Raw genomic sequence first — 18,488 nt, 5'->3', positions numbered from 1 at the left:
AGGAAAGAAAATGACTTCCTGTCCTGCATTTTTGTCCGCGCTTCCTCACATATTAATGTTGTTTTAACGGCAGCAGGGCCGACTGAATCACTGCGCAGTTTGAGTGGAATTTACACCAAGTCTGAACACCTCCAAAAGCTGAGTAACCAAAAATAAAATAGATTAATAAATGAAAAGATTATTCGTCAGTTGACGTTTTACCGATAGTGTCAAAGGATATATAAAAACACACAAACAGCTTTTTTTTTAAGTTTTAAATTTAATTTATTTAAAAAGCAAAACGACTTAATGACAGGAGTAAAACGCTGTCCTCATGGACAATATCACTTTAAAAAAAAAAGTATACATCACTTCTCCACTGAAATTTGAAATATCATATTTTACAACTTCTGTACATAGGCTATAACTGCAATCAATACATATTCTTTATCTAGGCGTAACTCCTTAAATAAACTGGACGCTGTTGGGTGCCTCTGTGAAAACAGCACGCCTCGGCAAGAAAGTGCAAATTTAAGAACAGTGCGCGAGGCGCGCCCGTGTGTGTGTGTGTGTGTGTGTGTGTGTGTGTGTGTGTGTGTGTGTGTGTGTGGTGGGGGTGGGGGGGCTAGATACAATAATCAATCAATAATCAGCAGCCACAATAATAGTTTTTGCAGCTGTTTTATGGAGACGTAATGCCCATTGCTGTTTTAAAGTGCAACTGACAGTTTAGAGGGAGTGTGGGGATCTTATTCACAGTACAAAACAAAAGAAAATACAACAAGAATCATGTTCCAATTTTCCATAATGTGTCCATATCCCGTCTAACTGAATATAGTGTTCTTTTTTTTTCTTTTCTTTTTTCGATGGGCCTTTAGTTAATTACCTGATCCAAACGTGGGAATTCGTTAGGGAAGCATATTACAAAAGATAGTCGTGTTATTTGTTTTTACACTGCAAACCAGATCAAGAAGACGTGTTTTTGTGCCATATTCAGTCTTGTCAGTTTTTGTTTTTCTTGTCTGTTTTTTCCACTTTTTTGTGACTGAGAATGTAGCTGAGGTTGGATCGTTTTTCTTCTTTAGTGCGCTGCTGCCTTCTGGGTTTTGTTGAAGTGTCAGTATTTTTGAAACGCTGGCAGATTTGTTTTAGCCTGCATCAAAAGGAATGTGGAAACAATTATGATGATTCGCATTAAAATAAAATGTGAAATGTCAAACTTTACCGTTCACTTTTATTGTAGTTTGGTGCACGTTGCAAAAACGCAAAGACCAGAGTTTGCTTTTCTTTCTTTCTTTCTTTCTTTCTTTTTCAAAGGTTTTTTTCGGGGGTTCGAAGCAGCGGGGAAACGTGTCCTTGTGGAGAGCACTGAATATTTTAGCCTACCTGCCTAACTAAATATGTCCTGAATAACTTTACTCAGAAACACATTTTCATTACGTTTGTGGTTCGCACGCCTTCCAGGCATCTAAAATGTAAAAATGCAAGACTTCATACAAGACTAAATGACATGTGTTCCTGTGTACAATATTTAAAGACAATGCCAGTCTTTCTGTGGCCGTGAAAGCATCTCAGTCATTGTTTTTGCTCGACTCCTGGTCGCTCTGGTCATCGGTGAAGCACACGTCCACGTCGCTGTCATTGTCGCTCTTTTGCTCCGCGTCCTCAAACAGGCCGCCAGGTTTTTCGTCCAGTTTTTTGACGGTTTGTCCGGGGTGTCTGGACTTGACGTGCCTCTCCAAGTCCCGCCTCCGCACCAGCACCTTTCCACAGAAGTCGCACCTGTAGGGTGTGTTTCCCTCCGCGTGGAGTCGGATATGTTTGTTTAGGTTGCTGGGGTCTCCGAAGGGCCTGAAGCACACCTTACACTTGAGGGGCTTGTAACCTGTGTGAGTCCTCATGTGGATTTTCAGGCCGTATTTCCTGGAGTACAGCTTCCCACAGTAAAGACACAGGTGTCCCTTTTTGGGTTTGCCAGTGGTGGTGTTGCTGGCGCTTCCGGCGGGGATGGAATCCAGCCTTGTCCGGTTCTTCTCTGCTGCGATTTCAGACAGCTGTTGCGTGTGCATGGCGATCTCCCGGTCAATGTTTGTGATTGAGCCCAGGTCGTGGCTCAGCGAGGGTGCACCAAAGTATGACACAGATTCTGGGTACTTGAGGAGGTTGCTGAAGTGGAATTTCAGCGGATAGTAAGGTGAGCTGTATAAAAGCTCCCCGTTATAGACAGTGAAGGGCATCAGAGGGATGTTACAGTCTCCACCGTAAGTCTTGACACCGTCAAAGTGAGGGAGAGAGAATCTTTCAAAATGGAGTCCCGGGGGCATTTGGGGGTAACGGGACGGGGAGAGGCCGGAGTGTAAACGGCTTTCTACGTGCTTAAAAGCTGAGGTCTCTTCCATGTGAGACAGCAACGGGAAACCCCGGATTGCGTTTGTGCACGGTACCATCGGAGATGTGGAGTCCATAATTGCAGGTGGGCACTTGGGAGGGTGGCTCCCTCCTCCGTTTAGGCCCTCGCCCACGTTGCGGATTGGTTTCATGTTCCCAATGAGTTTGCTGAATCCCATACCGCTCATCTTCCCGTTTGCCTCCTCTCTGGAGCCCTCACCTCCCGGTACTTTGGAGACACCAGTTGGTTTAAAAGCTGAGCGCACACCGGGATGGAAGCCCATGCTGCTTAGCATTGAAGTGGTGGCGCCCAGGCTGAGGAGATGCCCCTGGTTTCTGGCGGAGGTAACGCTCATGTCGAGGGCCCTGTCCTGCTCCTCGGTGCTGCTTTTCTTTGACAGTCCTGTTTTGTTTAAAAACGGTGACGAGGACACCGCCCGCCGGCCAGAGTCTGAGATGGAGGAGTTACTGTGACCGCTCCTCGGAGAGGCGGAGTTGTTGGGAATGTCTCCAGATTTCGGTGACCTGCTGAAGGTCTCCGTGCCTCTGGCCTGTTCGCTGCTCACAAACCCCCGCCCGTTGCTCAGTGCGCAATGGAAGTGAACGTGGGCCTTGAGTGTGTTCGGGTATTTGAATATTCTCCAACAGTACCAGCAGATGTAACGCTCCTCACCTACAGAGACAACAGACATGACGATAATAATGAGATTAATGAGGATAATTAATAATTAATTCCCAGAACACGGCCTAGAGCTTACAAATTCTGCAGGCCAACACACAGAGCCAAACAACCATGAGAAGAAAGGGCTGAAAAGATAGAAATTCATAAAATACGCATTTAAATGGACAGATTTAGGGTTAAGGTTATTCAGTCACTGCTGCACAACACTTGAAATTTCAATTCAAGTCTAATGGATATGATCCGGTTTCTAAGATCTGGTGCCAAATGTTAATAGATACATGGAGCCATCTTAATGACCCCCAGTGGAGCACTCAGGGGTTAGGCCTAATATAGATGTAATGATTTTGTAATCCTTATACGGGCCATTGTTTATGATCAGCATCAAAAGGGCAAATGCCCTGCCCAATCTGGCGCTCAGAAAACGATGCATTGAATGTGGGACTTTCCCTCTCTGTGCTCTTTCCCGTGGAAGTGACAGCAGCTGTTGCTTGAAATCGCAAGTCTCCAGAAACAATGGCGGCGGCCCATCTGTTGACGCCTCATAATGGAAGAGAGCGTATGTCCAGGAGCGCACACGGTGTGCTGGGCCGGAGAATCATGGCAATATACACCCCACATAAAAGTTAGCATTCATTAGTCCACAATACCTTAACGCACCCACCTAATTTGCCGTGAAGCACTTGTTTTTGAATTTATTTGCTTTTGAATACATGAATATTAATTACGCGATGACATTTGTTAACCTCCAGCCTCTTCTCTTTCTTTGGTTTCCGAGGCTCGTCAATTTCTGCTTTTAATTGCCTTTTTATTCCGTGTTTCAAGAACCGTAATTACTTTGTCACAGTTAAGAGCTTTAAAAAATGTAATAAAAAAATAATAATAAATAATAGTAATAAAAAATCTCGTTTGATATCAAGTTTGATATCATTTCAAGCTTCGCTTTTGTGCTTTTAGAAAGCATTCAAGAGGCCCTTCCAACTCGAAATAAAATGTAGAAGCTGAAATGATCGCCTGTCAAAGGAATTTCCAGTGTTGTATCTGCTGATAATCTTTTTAAAACGGATTAATTCCTGCTGAGCTGCTGTTTTGTATTTTTGTTTTTTCATTTTTGGTTTGTTTTACCAAGATTAAGCGCCAATCCCCACGCGTAAACACTAAATTTGCGCCTAATAGTTCACACAAACCGATTAAAAGTTTAAAGATAGGCTGATGAAAAAACTTAACCAAACGAGAAGTCAGTACACAGCTGATAGGAAAAATCTTTCGCAGACTGCGCTCCGCTTGTCCTCTGTATTTCATGATTTTTCTCAGCCAGTGGATTCATTTCGTCCTTACCATTTTAATCCAAAAAATAGATATGTATTTTCTTTAAGACATATTTTCCACTGTATGGTCTCCATCCTCCCACAGCAGCTTGTTTTTAATGCTTAAACGCTTTTCTAAATATAGCTGTTTCCGGCCTAAAATCCCATTGTCACCCCTTCAGGTAAAATTTTACCCCAGCATATTATTCTTCACTTGATTTCCTGACCACAATATTTTATTTTAAGCGCAAAATGAAGAATGCGCTACAAATGAATAAATAATCCTCATGCAGAAAAAAAAAAAACACCCAATTGATTTCCATCTCTGAGCGATAAAGCAGTCACATGGGTATTGGCAGTCATTTAACTGTGCGGTGATAAAACCCTCAACATGTCGATGTGTCAAATCTGTAATTCGGAGGGCAGGGCCACAGTTTGTCACCTTCAGATGAAAATGACGGAAGGAAAAAACGTAGCTTAAAAATTATTTAACATAATTTTTCCAACAATTTATTATTATTATTATTATTATTATTATTATTATTATTATTATTATTATTGCAAAACCTGTATTGAAAATTGTGTTACAGTTTCATTTACCTTTCTCGTCGTGCGTGGGAGTGGCCGTGGTGGGGATGTCGTACCACTGGGCCAGAGCGTTGGAGTACCAGACGCTGAGCTCCTCTCCTGCTGGGATTTCTCTCAGCACGCGGTAGAAAATCTCAACAACAACAACAACAACAACAAAAAAGACAGAAAGAAAAAAGTAGTGTTAACTTATGAGTCCATGAAAAGGATGAAAAGGAATTTGCCGCCACTGAGAAACTTCAATGGGGTTCATATATTCACCTGTCCGCCAGGCAAGTCCGACACAGCCTCCAGGTTTTGCTCTTGGCTGTTTCTTGCGGCGCGAATGAATCCGATCCAGTCTGGCACTGGACATCCTGACTCATCTACAAATTCCCCCCTAACCAAACGGATCTGAGCCAGAAAAAAAAAAAAAAAAAAAAAAAAGAAGAAACATGAGGATGTGAAGGAAGAAAAATATGAACATTAACGGACATTTTTGGCAATTAAAAACGAGCATGATTAAACGAAAACCGACTGCCATCTTTAAAGAATGCAGTTTAGCAGTTTTATTCTCCACGGTCTTTTTTTTTTTTTTTTTACATTGAATTATTTGTTCGTTTGTAATGTAGTAAAGGAAATTATGACAAACGACATTCTTCAAGTTGTACTACCTGAAGTGAGTGGCGGACAATATTACCTAAACGCTCCTAACGCGTCTTTTTCCGCTCTGCTGATGATTCATTAAAGAGAATGACACACGGGCCTAATTGAGTTGATATGGGAAACGAATTTGAGGAGTGTCAGAGCGTTTCTAAACTGTTCAAGGACATTAAAGATCGAAGCGTGACATTTGACACGGAGATTGCACCTGATGATCGCCGGCAGCCCGAGGCCACGCATTTAGACACATCAATCACAACCGCTGACAGCTTCAACAATAACAGGGCGCAGTTAAAGATGCTCAAACTCTTCACTCCTGTGCGCGCAAAAAACAAGTGATTGCAAGTATGTTCGTCTTCTTTTTCATGCCTCATGTCTGAATGATTTTATTTAAAAAGGTTGGACTCAAAATATTTAATTCACCCCATGCTGCTTTTAATCGAAATCATTAATTTTTGTTTCGTTGTATTTATTTATTTATTTTTTAATTGCTTATATATTTTGGGAGATATTTTTCTCAGCCCCAGGCTGAAGTTCCGGCCCCAGTGGCAGCTTTCTGTGGCCGGATTACATTAAATTTAAACGGCTCATCGGAATAACAGGCCCGCCAGGCAGAGAAATGTGAGGATGAAATCCCGCACAGCAGACCGGGGTCGCCCATTAGGCCGGTTAAGTAGAAGCACAGACTGACAAGTCGGCCGCTAATGGAGCTCAATTATTTCCAACTTGACAGGCCAAACCAATTAATAGCCTAACTCAAGGCCCAATGGAGTTTGACAGTGCAGCTTTAAAAATACCGCTCATTTCTAGTATTATTAGAGCCGCTTATGTTTAAAAAAGATCGCATAATATATTTTTAAACCACGCCTAAAATATACTGTGTAAATATAGTAAAATGGTTTTAATGAATATAATACAAGCGGGATGATAAAGTTTTTCTGACACAAACTAAACTGATCGTGAATAGAGGCAGGCTTACAAAATAAATCTTGCACGTTTCAAATTCTTTAAAATAAGACACTTTTTGAAGTCAAAACCATAAAATCGAACCTATAACTTTCTCCAAATTATTATTATTATTATTTTTTTTTAAGAATGACTTTTCTGTTTCCGTTTCAATGCTTTAAACTTACCTTTTTCTTTGGCCCTACTTCCTTACGGTCCGACACGTACTTCCCGAGTTTGAAGATGCCCGGTACCGGTCCAATCCGGAGCCCGGCCGGGATGCTGCAGTCCGCAAACACACTGACGGTGGTGGACGCCCGGGTGGCTTGCATGGTATGGGGTGAGATCAGAACCATGAAGACAGATGGAGACCGAGTATGGAGAGCGCGCAGGGAAGGAGGAAGAGAGCGAAGGAGAGGATGAGGACAGGCCGATGTCCGCCCTCAAAGTGACGCGGTGGCGTTATGCTCTCTGGCTTTTCTAGTGATGGAACAGAGTAAGTTTACCCCCCACCCCCAGCCACGCATCCCTGTATCTGAGGATGCAAGTGTGTGAGGTGGGGTGTGTGTGTGTGTGTGTGTGTGTGTGTGTGTGTGTGTGTGTGTGTGTGTGTGTGTGTGTATGTGCGGGGGGAGAGGGGTGCTGCAGAGAGGTGATGCTGTGCTGTAAGGTAGGAGGGAGAGAAGGAGGGGGGGAGCGGTCCTGAGTTTGCAGCAGCAGTGACTGTGTGGAAGTGAGTGAGTGTGAGAGAGTTGGGCTCTCCCAGCAGCTGTGTAGAGAGAGAAAACGGGCCGGCCTGGTCACATGGAGACTTTCCCTCACCCCTCCGTATAATGAATTGCTCCAAAACGGTCAAGAGACACAAAGGGCCAGGCGACCTTCCCATCCCCGAAATCCAATTTGTCAAGGCCAGAGAAAAGAGGGTGCAGAATCAAAGGTCCAGAGCGGCCATTAATCCTCAGCATGTGGCTTTGTCCTCCAGACAGTTCCGATATTTTAACTGACAAATCCACTGTATAATTTCTCCATAAATCCTCACCCTTTTCCATTCTTTCCTTTCAAGGCAGGTTTTTGGAAATCAGTGGCTACTTTAAATCTACTTGGCTGGCATTCTTTGGGCTTTGCATACTTCAAAGGGCTTTATTCTGCCTCCTCCTTTGTGTCCTTAGATTAACAAAAGGCGCAGGAAAGTTTAGAGGACTTGTTAACTTCTATTGACTCTCGGCGTGTGCCGGGTTGAGATCAGGCAGGTACTGAAAAGGGAGAACCACCAGCAGGAGGAGAGAGAAAGAAACAACCATCATCATCTTCACAACGCTTACACTTTGTTTGAGGCTTTCTTGTCTCAAGATGCAACACAGGATTTTTTGTTTTCTGTGTGGCTGCACAAGGACACGAATATAATAGAATTATTGTACGATATATTTATGAATAAATGATTAAAATATAATTAATATTATTAATAGCAATCATTTAAATAGAAAATATTGAGCATTGTTTGTTTGTACTTTATTAAAGAAATAAACACATACATATTAATTATTATTATTAATAACAGAAAAGAAAAATATATGTCAGTATTTCATTTAATATATTCACTTTATCTTTATGATTAAAAAGTTAGATATAGAAAAGATAGAGTCAAGGTGATTCAGCTGGCTGCTTTGTGTGGCTGGACTAACATATCAATTAAATGATTGATTGACTGATTAGATGAGAAATTAAAAAAAAAAAAAAAGCAAAACTTTGCACGAGCTCAAACAGGCAGCCCTGATCTAACAAAGTAAATATGAGTGTGAATATTTAATACATTTTAGTCAAATGCAATATTCTTTTCAAAACTGTTGTTTTTGTAAGGGTGTCTTTCTTGACTTTATAGCATAAATGTTACTTCAGTTCACGCAATTCCTCCAAAAACCCGCATAGTCTCAGACTTAGAATGACTTCCTTATAATGAGGGTCTGTGCAGCAGGTTGTTTAGAGCTTCAGATGCTTTTGGTGCTGTTATGAATCTAAACGTTGAACAACAAAACCTGTGGGTGATCAGTCCAGACCATAAACAAGCTGACCTCTGATCTGTTCACCTCTCTCTCTCTCTCGCTCACACACACACACACACACACACACACACACACACAATCCATGCAGAACTTTTTGGTATTAAAACTATCTTGGATTTATTATTTGAGTAAGGAAAGACTAAAAAGAAAAAAGAGAAATGAGACACCCCAAAAACCAACAACAGATATAACATTCATTTCAAATCACTGCATTACTTCATTATCGTATTTTACATCAGTTCTCCCTTCAAAAACACTTCAGGTACTGTTCCTCCCACCCCCACCTCCCTGCGCTCCTCCACAGCCCTGAACGACACGCGAACAATCTCATCAATAGGCGCGATGTTTGCGCCCGGCTGTGCGGAGGAGTTATTTATTAACGCCTCGCCATTTGCGACTGGTTCCCATCCACCCCTGCGCTGCTTTAAAGGGCCGCACTCTTCTCCACAGTGAAATTAATTATTCTCTGAGGAGGAGGTGGGGTGAATGAAAAAAAAAGAGGGGAAGACGTTTCCTTTCTGTTAGCGGAAAAGTCGCCGGGGTGAATCCCCGCTCCGCTGTGCGCTCTGAAGCCCTGAAGAGCAGTCAAAAGCCTCGGTGTCAGAATGACGGCAGTGTTGGAAGCAAATGGGATGGAAAATTAAATGAAATTAAATGGCTGGAGCGGCCTTATTGTGCCTTCTCCTATTTTTTTATTTTTTTTTTTTAAGAAAAACATTAATTACATGGTTGGGTCTTTATTCTGGGACAATATTGCGGATTCCGCAAGTGCGCTTTCTCTTTAATGAGCTCCCCGTCTCTTTAATGAACTTAAATAACGACCTAAGAAGAATCAGAGCTCGGAAGAGGAGGGAGTCGTTTTTTATGGCCTGGTCGGCTCTGCCTGCCTCTTGCCAGCCTTTTTTTTTTTTTTTGGATTTAAATTGTCTAAACGGTGGGGCTCTCTCTGATTTAACTGGTTGGCCATTAGTGATCCATGAATATAGAGGAACAACCTGTCTGCAAAGCAACGCGGTAAATACAGAGAGCAATGCCCCACCAGGGATCTCCATTCAGGCGCTCTGACTATACTTCAGGGGTGCCAAGGGTTCACCACCACCTCTCCTGGACTGGTTTCAATGGCCTAACCATTGAAGACCCCTCTGAGTGCAGAAGAAAACACATTTTTTATGTCGACCCATAAACTTTCTTTGGGTCTATTCAGGGGGAGCGCAATCATTGTCCCACTTAGCAATGTGGCCTATTTCTCACAGATTCCCACGTTTTAGAAATGACTTTGTTTTCCTCTAAATCCATTTATTTTTCCACATGTAAGCCTGAACCTCTTGTGTAGCCCACCTCTCGCATTCAGTCGGTCACACTTAAATTTTAATGCAAAGAAGAAAAAAAAAAAAAGAAGAAAGAAAGAAAACTTATATCCTCATGCGCATGGCTTTCTGGCCCCTCTGAATTCCACTCAACAAAACAATCATTATTATTCCTTTCAGATTCTTGCCTGTTCTCACAGAAAAAGCTTCAGGCAGGGCCGTTCATCTTCTTCATGCTTTTCTTTGCTTTAGTATAAATACCTTCCTGGTCATCTTCAAGGTGTTTCACCATTCTGAGAAACCTGGGGAAAGATGCAAGCTGCACCATGAGCCGACCAGCTGCCTTGATGCGGGTGGGACATTTGAGACGCGTTTGAATAGTAATTATGCTTGTATGGGACTCCCACCAGATGACATGATTGGGATTTTAAGCCAGACTAATATTCAAAATCGCATTAGAGAGGAGCCGAATAAATGGCACCCGATTCAACGCTGTTCATGCGTGATTTCATTCAAAAATGCCCTCTCTCTTTCCCTCTCAAAAGTGGGCTGCAACGCTTTGGTATTCAAAGTCTCAACAGTTTTTTTTTTTTTTTTTTTTATTTAGGCCACATTTCCCTGACTTAAACTCACTTTGTCTCGCGTGAGAAGACGCGGATAAAGGCGCGTGAAGTTCCGTGAATTGATATGTTTCGGTGTACCTTATAAATTCATACCTTTTCTCACTCGAGCGCTTCAGAAAGAAAGTGTCACTCAGGCCGATTCTCTCTGCTGTCCGGCACATTTAGCAGGAGATCTATTTGAGGAGTTCATTCCTAGGCAAATGTATGCAGGCAGGGTCGCCCGTGAATAGAGCAGCGTGTCAGCCGACCCTAATTGGGATTTAGCCACCCAAAGCATATGCACTAAAGTGACAGAAAATCACTGGCTTCAAAGAAAGTCGCAACTTTTGCCCTTCTCGGTGAATCTAAGGAGCGCTTTCCCTCGGCCCTAAGCAAAACTGCATTTTTCTCATAGGACGAAGGTTAGTGACCCGCTTGGCAACGCGGGTTGTTTCTGCGAGCTCACGTTGTGAGACAAACAACGATAGAGGCAAAGAGCACGCTTAAAGACACGATACCTTGACTTGCATGGATGGTTGAATATGATGGCTATTATCTCAACAAGAAGGTCAATAATTTCATAGCTTTTTGAGACAACTTATGAATAGGTTTTTTTAAACTATTTTTTGTCTTTTTTTTTCTCCAGCCATCTCGCAGTAGGAAACTGCCAGTAATAATAAATATAACCAGTAACAATAATACCAATAATGTGCCTTTTTTTTAATGCGACAGTTTTTCTTATTTGAGATTTTGCATTTTAAAGGAGCGCATTTTGCCATGTATATGCTATGCAATGTATGAAATTCATAATTTATTTATTTGAACAAAAATGCACTAGCTTTTTCCAGTGAGCTTTCTCAGAAGCACCAAGGAGAGCTCCACAAAACACACACACACAGCCGCGCGCGCGCGCACACACACACACACACACACACACACACACACACACACACACACACACACACACACACACACACACACACACACACACACATTCAGTCACACTCCTGCTTTTATTTAGAGGTTATCAGTAATAAATTCCATCCAGTTTAATCCTCTGAACTTTAACATAATCACAGCTATGTGTCTGTTATAAGCCCTTTAACGCACATCATTAATTCGCTGTAAGGGTAAGTGGGCTAATGGGCTAATATGAGCGTCACGCGGTTTGGGTGGGTTGAGCTCGTGGAAATTATGTTATTTTGATATTAAGTCTCTGCATAATATTCAGACAAATTATTTCTATTCCAAAAATAGGGGGGGTTACATACACTAAAATGCGGGACTAAGCCAGGTTAGAGTTTCTTGGTTTTATTTCATTATGCTTGTTTTTCTTTTTTTTTTCTTGACTGACTGTTTTTGCTATTCTAACATTTTTTATTGCTTTTTTAACTAACTCAGATCTGTATCCTAAATGTATGCTGCTTTTGTGCTGCTGCTCATTTCCTTATTTCCCTGAAAATAAAAATTAATAAATATTCTACAGAGTAATATCCAGTCTAAAGATTGTTAAAATTGCACTGAAAATGCATGCGAAGCAATAAACATTATCAAAAATCTTCAACCAAAGTAAACCACATGAAAGTTCCACTGTAGCCTATTAATTGAATCAGGAAGCCTTTCATTGTTCCCATCCACCCAGAATTTATGGATTTTATTTATTTATTTATTTGTTAGATTTCCTGAGATGTGCCAAATTATAATAATAATAGCAGAGTAATGTTATTGCTGCCATGACAGCAATGGAGCACTGGTTCTGCTCCTGTCTTTTTTGCAGTTTCTGTCTGAGGATTGGTGTGTTGCATGTCTCCACTCTCTGCCCCTGAGCAGGACACTGAGCGTGTTTGGCATCTGCTGGCCACATCCAATCTCTCCCAATCAGCAGCAGGAGGAAAAGGTGTGGATATGGATGGAATGAGGACAGGAAACGGCTGTGTGCCGTCACTCTGCTGCAGGACCGCCTTTGACTGACGGATTCCTCAGCCCTCCAGAAAGTGTCAGGGCAACCGTCTCGGCCCTCAGGTGACTCTATCCCTTTCCCCCTCTCTCTCTCTCTCTCTCTGTTTTGCTGTTGCTTCATGACTTCCTTTTTCCTTTTTCACTCTTCATCATTTCACGCCAAAGCCACGAGTCTAAGTAGCATTTTTCTGTGCTCAGCAAAACATTTGGTTTAACCAGCACTGAATTACTGCTGGATGACATTCTTTGGCCTCAAATAAACTCCTCAAAAAGACACGAAATAAAAGAAAGACAAGGTAATTCAATGCTGATAGCTTTATTTGCAGCAAGTAGAAAAGGGGGGGGGGGGGGGGGTGCAAGGCACACAAAAGTTGAGAGAATATGTTGAGTTGTCTAGTGAGGCATAGTTACTTCAACCCTCTGAGTTGAAGCAAAGGGTCAGTCATGGTCTTCTTGTCCAGGGCAACAGGGCAAAGGTCAGTGTCCAGACATGGGGTTTGGTCAGTGCAAAGCTCAGAGGGGTGTGGCGGTTTAAGGGTAAGAGGAGGTCGCTTGGGAATTCGTGTTGCTCACTCATTGTCAGAGTCATCGGCTGCTCCGGTGATGGTGTAGGTCTGTTCTTGGTGGTCCATCTCCAGCACATTATCCTCACTTTTGACTGTTCTGTAGAGGAAAGAGAGCAAAAGTGACCAAAAAAAACCTGTTAAACCAGACCCCGATTCTATTACAGACCAGGTAAAGTCATTGCTTCTTAATGGGAGGCAGAGTTTGGCTGTGCTTTCTAAGTTTGAGTGCTAGTCCTGCTTTGAAACAACAGAAAAAATACCTGATGGTACCTTTACCTAATGAGCACCGTCCTCCTCTCCGTCAGCTCCACAGCCTGCTCTGCATAGGCCTCAGTGTTATCAGATCCATCTGACCCATATGCAGCCCCGGTGCCACTCATATCACCCTTTCCTCCTCCTGTCTTCACAATTCCACCAACACCTGACAGAGCAGCATCGTCACTACCCACACCCCCATTTCCTCCACTGCCTCCAACTACACCACCCATTCCAGCTGGACGCATTCCACGACCTTTATTACCATCTATACTTATTCCTCCATCAATTCCACCACTCTTTCCTTCAACTGCACCACCATTTCCTCTGCCAAACCCAGTGCTGGTTCCACCCATGCCACCTGAACCTCCAGTTTGACCACCTCCACCCATTCCAGTCCCACCCATAATACTGTCACCCTTGCCTCCAGCACCCAAGTTTCCCACACCTCCAGCACTGGTCCCCAAACCTCCAATGCCAGCACCAGCACCACTTGTTCCTCCAGTACCCATTCCTCCACTGCCATTGCCCACAACCCCACCACTGGCTCCAATACGTCCACCTACACCCCCAGCTCCCAGTCCATGACTACCAGTCAGGTCTGCCCCAGCTGTTCTACCAGCAGGACCCTTTTTACCACTGGTACCTTCAGCACCCATTCTTCCACCTAGACTTCCAGTTCCTGGACCTGTTCCCATGCCTCCCATATCCATGCCCCCTCCCATTCCTACTCCACTGCCCAAGTCTCCAACATCTCCGCCACCACGGCCTATTAGTCCACCACCCATTCCACCCGCACTTCCCATGCCTCCTCCGCCGATGCTCATCCCAGCACCAATGGTGGTCGTGCTACAGCTGGTGAGAGACAAAGTTCGCACCATGCCAGAAAGCCGCAGGTCCTCTCCCTCAATCAATTTTCTGCAAAGGAAAATAACAAAATTACAAAATCTATTAATGTTCATTCACACACACACAGCACTGAAGCTGTTTTCAGGTTGTTTTTTTCAATTACCTGTAAGTTGTGATCTCAATTTCCAGAGCCATCTTGACATTCAGAAGCTCCTGGTACTCGCGCAGGTGCAGCGCAATTTTCTCCTTGGTGGATTTCAGCTCAAGCTGGAGGGCTTCGATCCGAGCCTATTAGAAAAACAGGGTTATGAAATGAATGTGTTGTTGTGGTGGCTTTGTGCCTGCATGCATGAAACAGAGAGCATGCGTGTTTATAACTGACTCTGTTGGGATCAGGTGTGCACCCTGGGACAACATGAGCCTACGTTTACCTGCAGGTCTTCCAGTTCTTTTCTGTACTTTTCTTGTGTCTCACGGATCTGAGCTTCAAGAGCCTCATTTCTGGTCCGCAGGGTGTCCAAGTCGCGTTCTTTACTTTGGATCTAGGGACATTTTGGCCTGATTAAAGGCATTCAATATTAATAATAAGTTTTCATTTTTCATTTTCACTTATGACACTCACATCCTTTTTGGCACTGGCCATTTCTTCTCTAATGCTTCGAACTTTATCAACGTGCCTCGATGTCTTCTTGGTTATATCTTCAAACTTGTTTTTATACCACGAATCCATTTCCTAACAATGAAGAATGAGAAAGTGACTGCAGACTCGATTGTATACTTTTCATCATCTGCAAGCGGCTTTGTGTTCTGCTGTTTTACCTGGAGATTTTTGGCCGCGATATCATCGTACTGGGTTTGAATTTGTTTCAAAGCAGCAGCCAGATCAGGCAGAGTGAATGCACTCTCAGCTGAGACGTGAGCTGCGTAGATCTGTTTCATGAGCTCATCGATTTCCTGAACCAAAAAAAGCGAGCTCTTTGGGAATCATCAAAAATGAAAGGCAAACTTGAAATATGTAAATCTTAGATAAAGATTTTATCCACCTGCTGATGGATCCGTTTCAGGAATTCAATTTCAACCTCCAGCTGCTCTAGCTTCTTCTCCAAGGCTATGCGCGAGGAGGTAGCTTTGTCCACATCCTGAAGAACACGCAAAATTATTATTACATATGTTTGTGCCTGACAAATAATTTGTAGGAGATGTTCATGCCCAAGACAGTGGCTAATTAGGTGTCACCCACTGGACGGAAGGCCTCGATGTCTAACTCGGCTTTCTTCCTCAGCTCCACTGCCTCCTCGTATTTGACTTTGATTGCCTCCAGTTGAGCAGCTGCAGACTCTTTGGCCACCAAGGAAATGTCCTGAAAACCAAGAAGGCATGAGTAACATGTCTGTCTACTAGATTTGAAGGTGAATGCAAGGGTGTGTGCAAAATCTAGCTGAGCCTTTTGCATTTTTTATTTCAACTTCATTTGTGTGTGCGTGTCCGCCAGTGCATTATCAAGTCATCTCATCTGTGCACAAAACGCATCTGACAACAGCTGTAGTCCATAACACCTAAACACGGTCAGGCACCCCCTCCAATTGCCTGCCAGAATTAAACTTGTTACCAGGTAAAGAACCTTGAAAACACCAAGTTGACGTCTTGTATCATTGCTTGGGTGGATCTTCTACAGATCACTGAGGTGTAAACTTAATGCCCTATTGAGTGTCTAAAATAAGATAAAGAAAGATTTCTTGTCTCACCCGCTGAACTCTCATTTGGTCGGCAATCTTTTTCAGCTCTTTCAGCTGTTCCTCGTAAAGCAGGCGCAGACCTGATGGCTTCTCAAACCGGTTCTGGTAGGCCTCAATCTCCGCTTCCAGTAACTTGTTCTGTTGCTCAAGTGATCGCACCTGCAAGGACACAAAAACTTGGCCTGAACCGCACACCACAATGAGGTGAGAATTATTTACCGGCAACATGTTTTTTTAGCTCTATGTGACAGCTGCTTTTCACTACACCAATCAAGAGAAGTAAAATGGTGTTGGTTGAAAGGCTGTTTCACCTTGTCAATGTATACAGCCAATCTGTCGTTGAGGACAACCATCTCCTGTCTTTCGCTTGTGCGTGTGCTGAGGAATTCCTGGTTTTCAGCTGCAGCCACATCCAGGTCTATGGCAGGCTCTCCGCTAGGCCCAACACACACCATGGCCCCTGCAGTCACACTGAAATGACACACTGAGACACATTAACCCACAGCCCCAGACACCAAAATATGATATTACATGTGATTGAAATTTCTCTTAAACAGCACCTGAAGAAGAAGAATTTACTTTCACAACCTGTGGAACAAAAAGCCAACAAGCTTACCCCGCTCCTGCCATGCGAGACCTGCGTGCTGCAGAGACAGTCCTTCGTCCCACTGAGTCCACACGCATGCTGCTGGCCCTAGCTCTGGTGGAGCAGCCAGTGGAGGCATGACGGGCCTCTCTCCTGGTGGGGGATGGGCTGGACACCCTGACCTGGTAGGACGAGCTGCTGCTGTCCTCAAAGTGACGGCGATAGGATGAGATCCTCTCCGGGCTGAAGCTCATGGCAGCTGTTTTTGTGAGGCTGTGGTTCTCTGAAGGGAAATACTCAACCCAGGCCTGTCAGTGGTTTGCTGCACCTTACTACTCCTACACCTTGCGTTGTTGCACTCTCTGGTTGTCAACACAGTCTGTGCTTTTATACTCCCCACTGCCATTTATGCTTCTGCTCTGTACAACACAGCCCAGGTCATGAGCCAACCCATGTGGAATCTTGAACCTCTGTACCAAAGCAGGCTTGACCTGCCTCTCAGATATGTATCAGCAGCTTGTGAGAAGCACAAATGGGGCTGGGATAGTGGCTGATGGCACGAGTGTCTCAAAGTCCTGATGCGATCATGTATCACTCCTTATTTTATCAAAATTTTGATGGGTTTGGCCTGGGTTATAGCACATCCACCACCTCAGTGTCCAACAGCAGCAGACAAGCAGGCAGGCAGGCATTGAGGCAGGGTCCAGTTAGTCATTGCAGCCAGTAGGTGCATCTCTGATGTGATGTGCTCTGATGGGACGAGGGACTTTAATTGAATGCTGAGCAGAAGCTAGAGGGTGACCTGATGAGGCTGCGGCTGCAGAGGAACAAAAGAGCACTGGCAAGATTTGACGTAAATTAGTACTTATTAGTCTGGCCTGTGTTCAGCATATTAAAACTGGAGTAATGCAGAAAAAATAAAATGGAATTAACTGCTTCAGCGGGAAAATGAGGAAGCGGAAGAAAAGGAGGGGGGATTACAGTCTGGAGTTTACGGATGACATGGCACAGTGATTAAAGGGCATAAAATGCCAGTCGGGCCTGTTCATGGTTTTTGTTGACACCTACAGGGTCATGTGGACAATACTGCACTTTACTGTTAATATAAACTATAACCAATGTTGAGCTTAATAAAAAAAATAAATTAAAAAAATGAAGGTTTCACAGACACATGGTAAACCAGAAAAAATAATGTCAAAAGGCAAATAAAGTCCATGTTGGTATAGTACTCTTAGAACATGAAATCCAACTTGTGAAATGATTTCTGGTTCCCTGTGAAAACCTGTCCTGATGGATTAGGTGAGCATCTAGTCCTTCCCACTGACCTCACATCTTGCAGCCATGTGGGACTTTTGGGAAGAGGTGGAATCTTTCAGTCATGTGAACAGTCATCTCTCTACTAAGCTGCTCTTTTCATGTTGGAACCAAATAACATTGTTCACCATGATGGTGCTTTTTGTTATGAGGCCTCGCTTCAATTACTAACAGTCTATATATCATTTCATGTTACTACTAACCCTTTTGCCTTATTATCCTTTAAATAATTTAGACTTCATCTTGAGCAATTCTTCTGACTTTATTAAAAACAGATGATGATGATGAGATGAGATGAGAAATGCTTTATTTACCCCATATTGGGGAAACTGTTATAGGAGCTGAAATTATGATTACTATTATTATATTAGAGGGTGTTAGCATGTGACATGAAAGAAGTCCTGTATCTGTTCTTGTGGCAGCAGAGAACTTCCCACAGACTGATTCAGCTCAGCTGCCTGTCCAGTAAGTCATGGTTAGGATTATTCATGATGGACAACTTTAAAAGTGTCCGGGTTGCAGCCAATCACAGAGCCAGCCTTCCCAATTACTTTATTCAGTCTGCTGGTGTCACCAGCTCCATTGCTGCTCCTGCAGCAGACCACAGCAAAGTCCGCTGCACTTGGTACAACTGACATATCGCTGTCATTTTGTTGCACACATTGAAAGATCTCAGTTTCCTTAGGAAATAGAACCTGCTCATCCCCCTCCTTGTTTACTGCCTCT

General features: G+C 43.4%; 2 protein-coding genes across 3 annotated transcripts; both read right to left on the bottom strand.

Annotated features, from left to right (window-relative positions):
* Window positions 1-296: 296 nt before the first annotated feature.
* Window positions 297-6,964, bottom strand: prdm13 (PR domain containing 13). 2 transcript variants are annotated; one of them, XM_030748878.1, is made up of 5 exons: window positions 6,717-6,964; window positions 5,203-5,334; window positions 4,954-5,074; window positions 1,669-3,040; window positions 297-1,306 (listed from the first exon to the last, which is right to left on the bottom strand). In XM_030748878.1, exons 1-5 carry the CDS (start codon window positions 6,882-6,884, stop codon window positions 1,291-1,293), a joined length of 1,809 nt encoding a protein of 602 aa, XP_030604738.1. In that variant the 5' UTR covers window positions 6,885-6,964; the 3' UTR covers window positions 297-1,290. The 2 variants fall into 2 exon arrangements, with proteins under 2 accessions (XP_030604738.1, XP_030604737.1); XM_030748877.1 differs by having other exon boundaries at window positions 297-3,040.
* A 5,843-nt stretch (window positions 6,965-12,807) lies between these two features.
* LOC115794866 (glial fibrillary acidic protein) lies at window positions 12,808-16,795 on the bottom strand. Its single transcript, XM_030750543.1, has 11 exons — window positions 16,479-16,795; window positions 16,174-16,333; window positions 15,872-16,021; window positions 15,367-15,486; window positions 15,170-15,265; window positions 14,946-15,080; window positions 14,749-14,859; window positions 14,558-14,668; window positions 14,290-14,414; window positions 13,299-14,195; window positions 12,808-13,119 (listed from the first exon to the last, which is right to left on the bottom strand). The coding sequence occupies exons 1-11, from the start codon at window positions 16,700-16,702 to the stop codon at window positions 13,026-13,028; spliced, it is 2,223 nt and encodes a 740-aa protein (XP_030606403.1). The 5' UTR covers window positions 16,703-16,795; the 3' UTR covers window positions 12,808-13,025.
* Window positions 16,796-18,488: the final 1,693 nt, after the last annotated feature.

Source organism: Archocentrus centrarchus, chromosome 16, assembly GCF_007364275.1.
Source record: "Archocentrus centrarchus isolate MPI-CPG fArcCen1 chromosome 16, fArcCen1, whole genome shotgun sequence".
In the NCBI taxonomy this organism is placed as follows: Eukaryota; Metazoa; Chordata; class Actinopteri; order Cichliformes; family Cichlidae; genus Archocentrus; species Archocentrus centrarchus.
The sequence above is the reverse complement of the archived record's forward strand: the minus strand, read 5'-3'. Positions and strand labels throughout refer to the sequence as shown.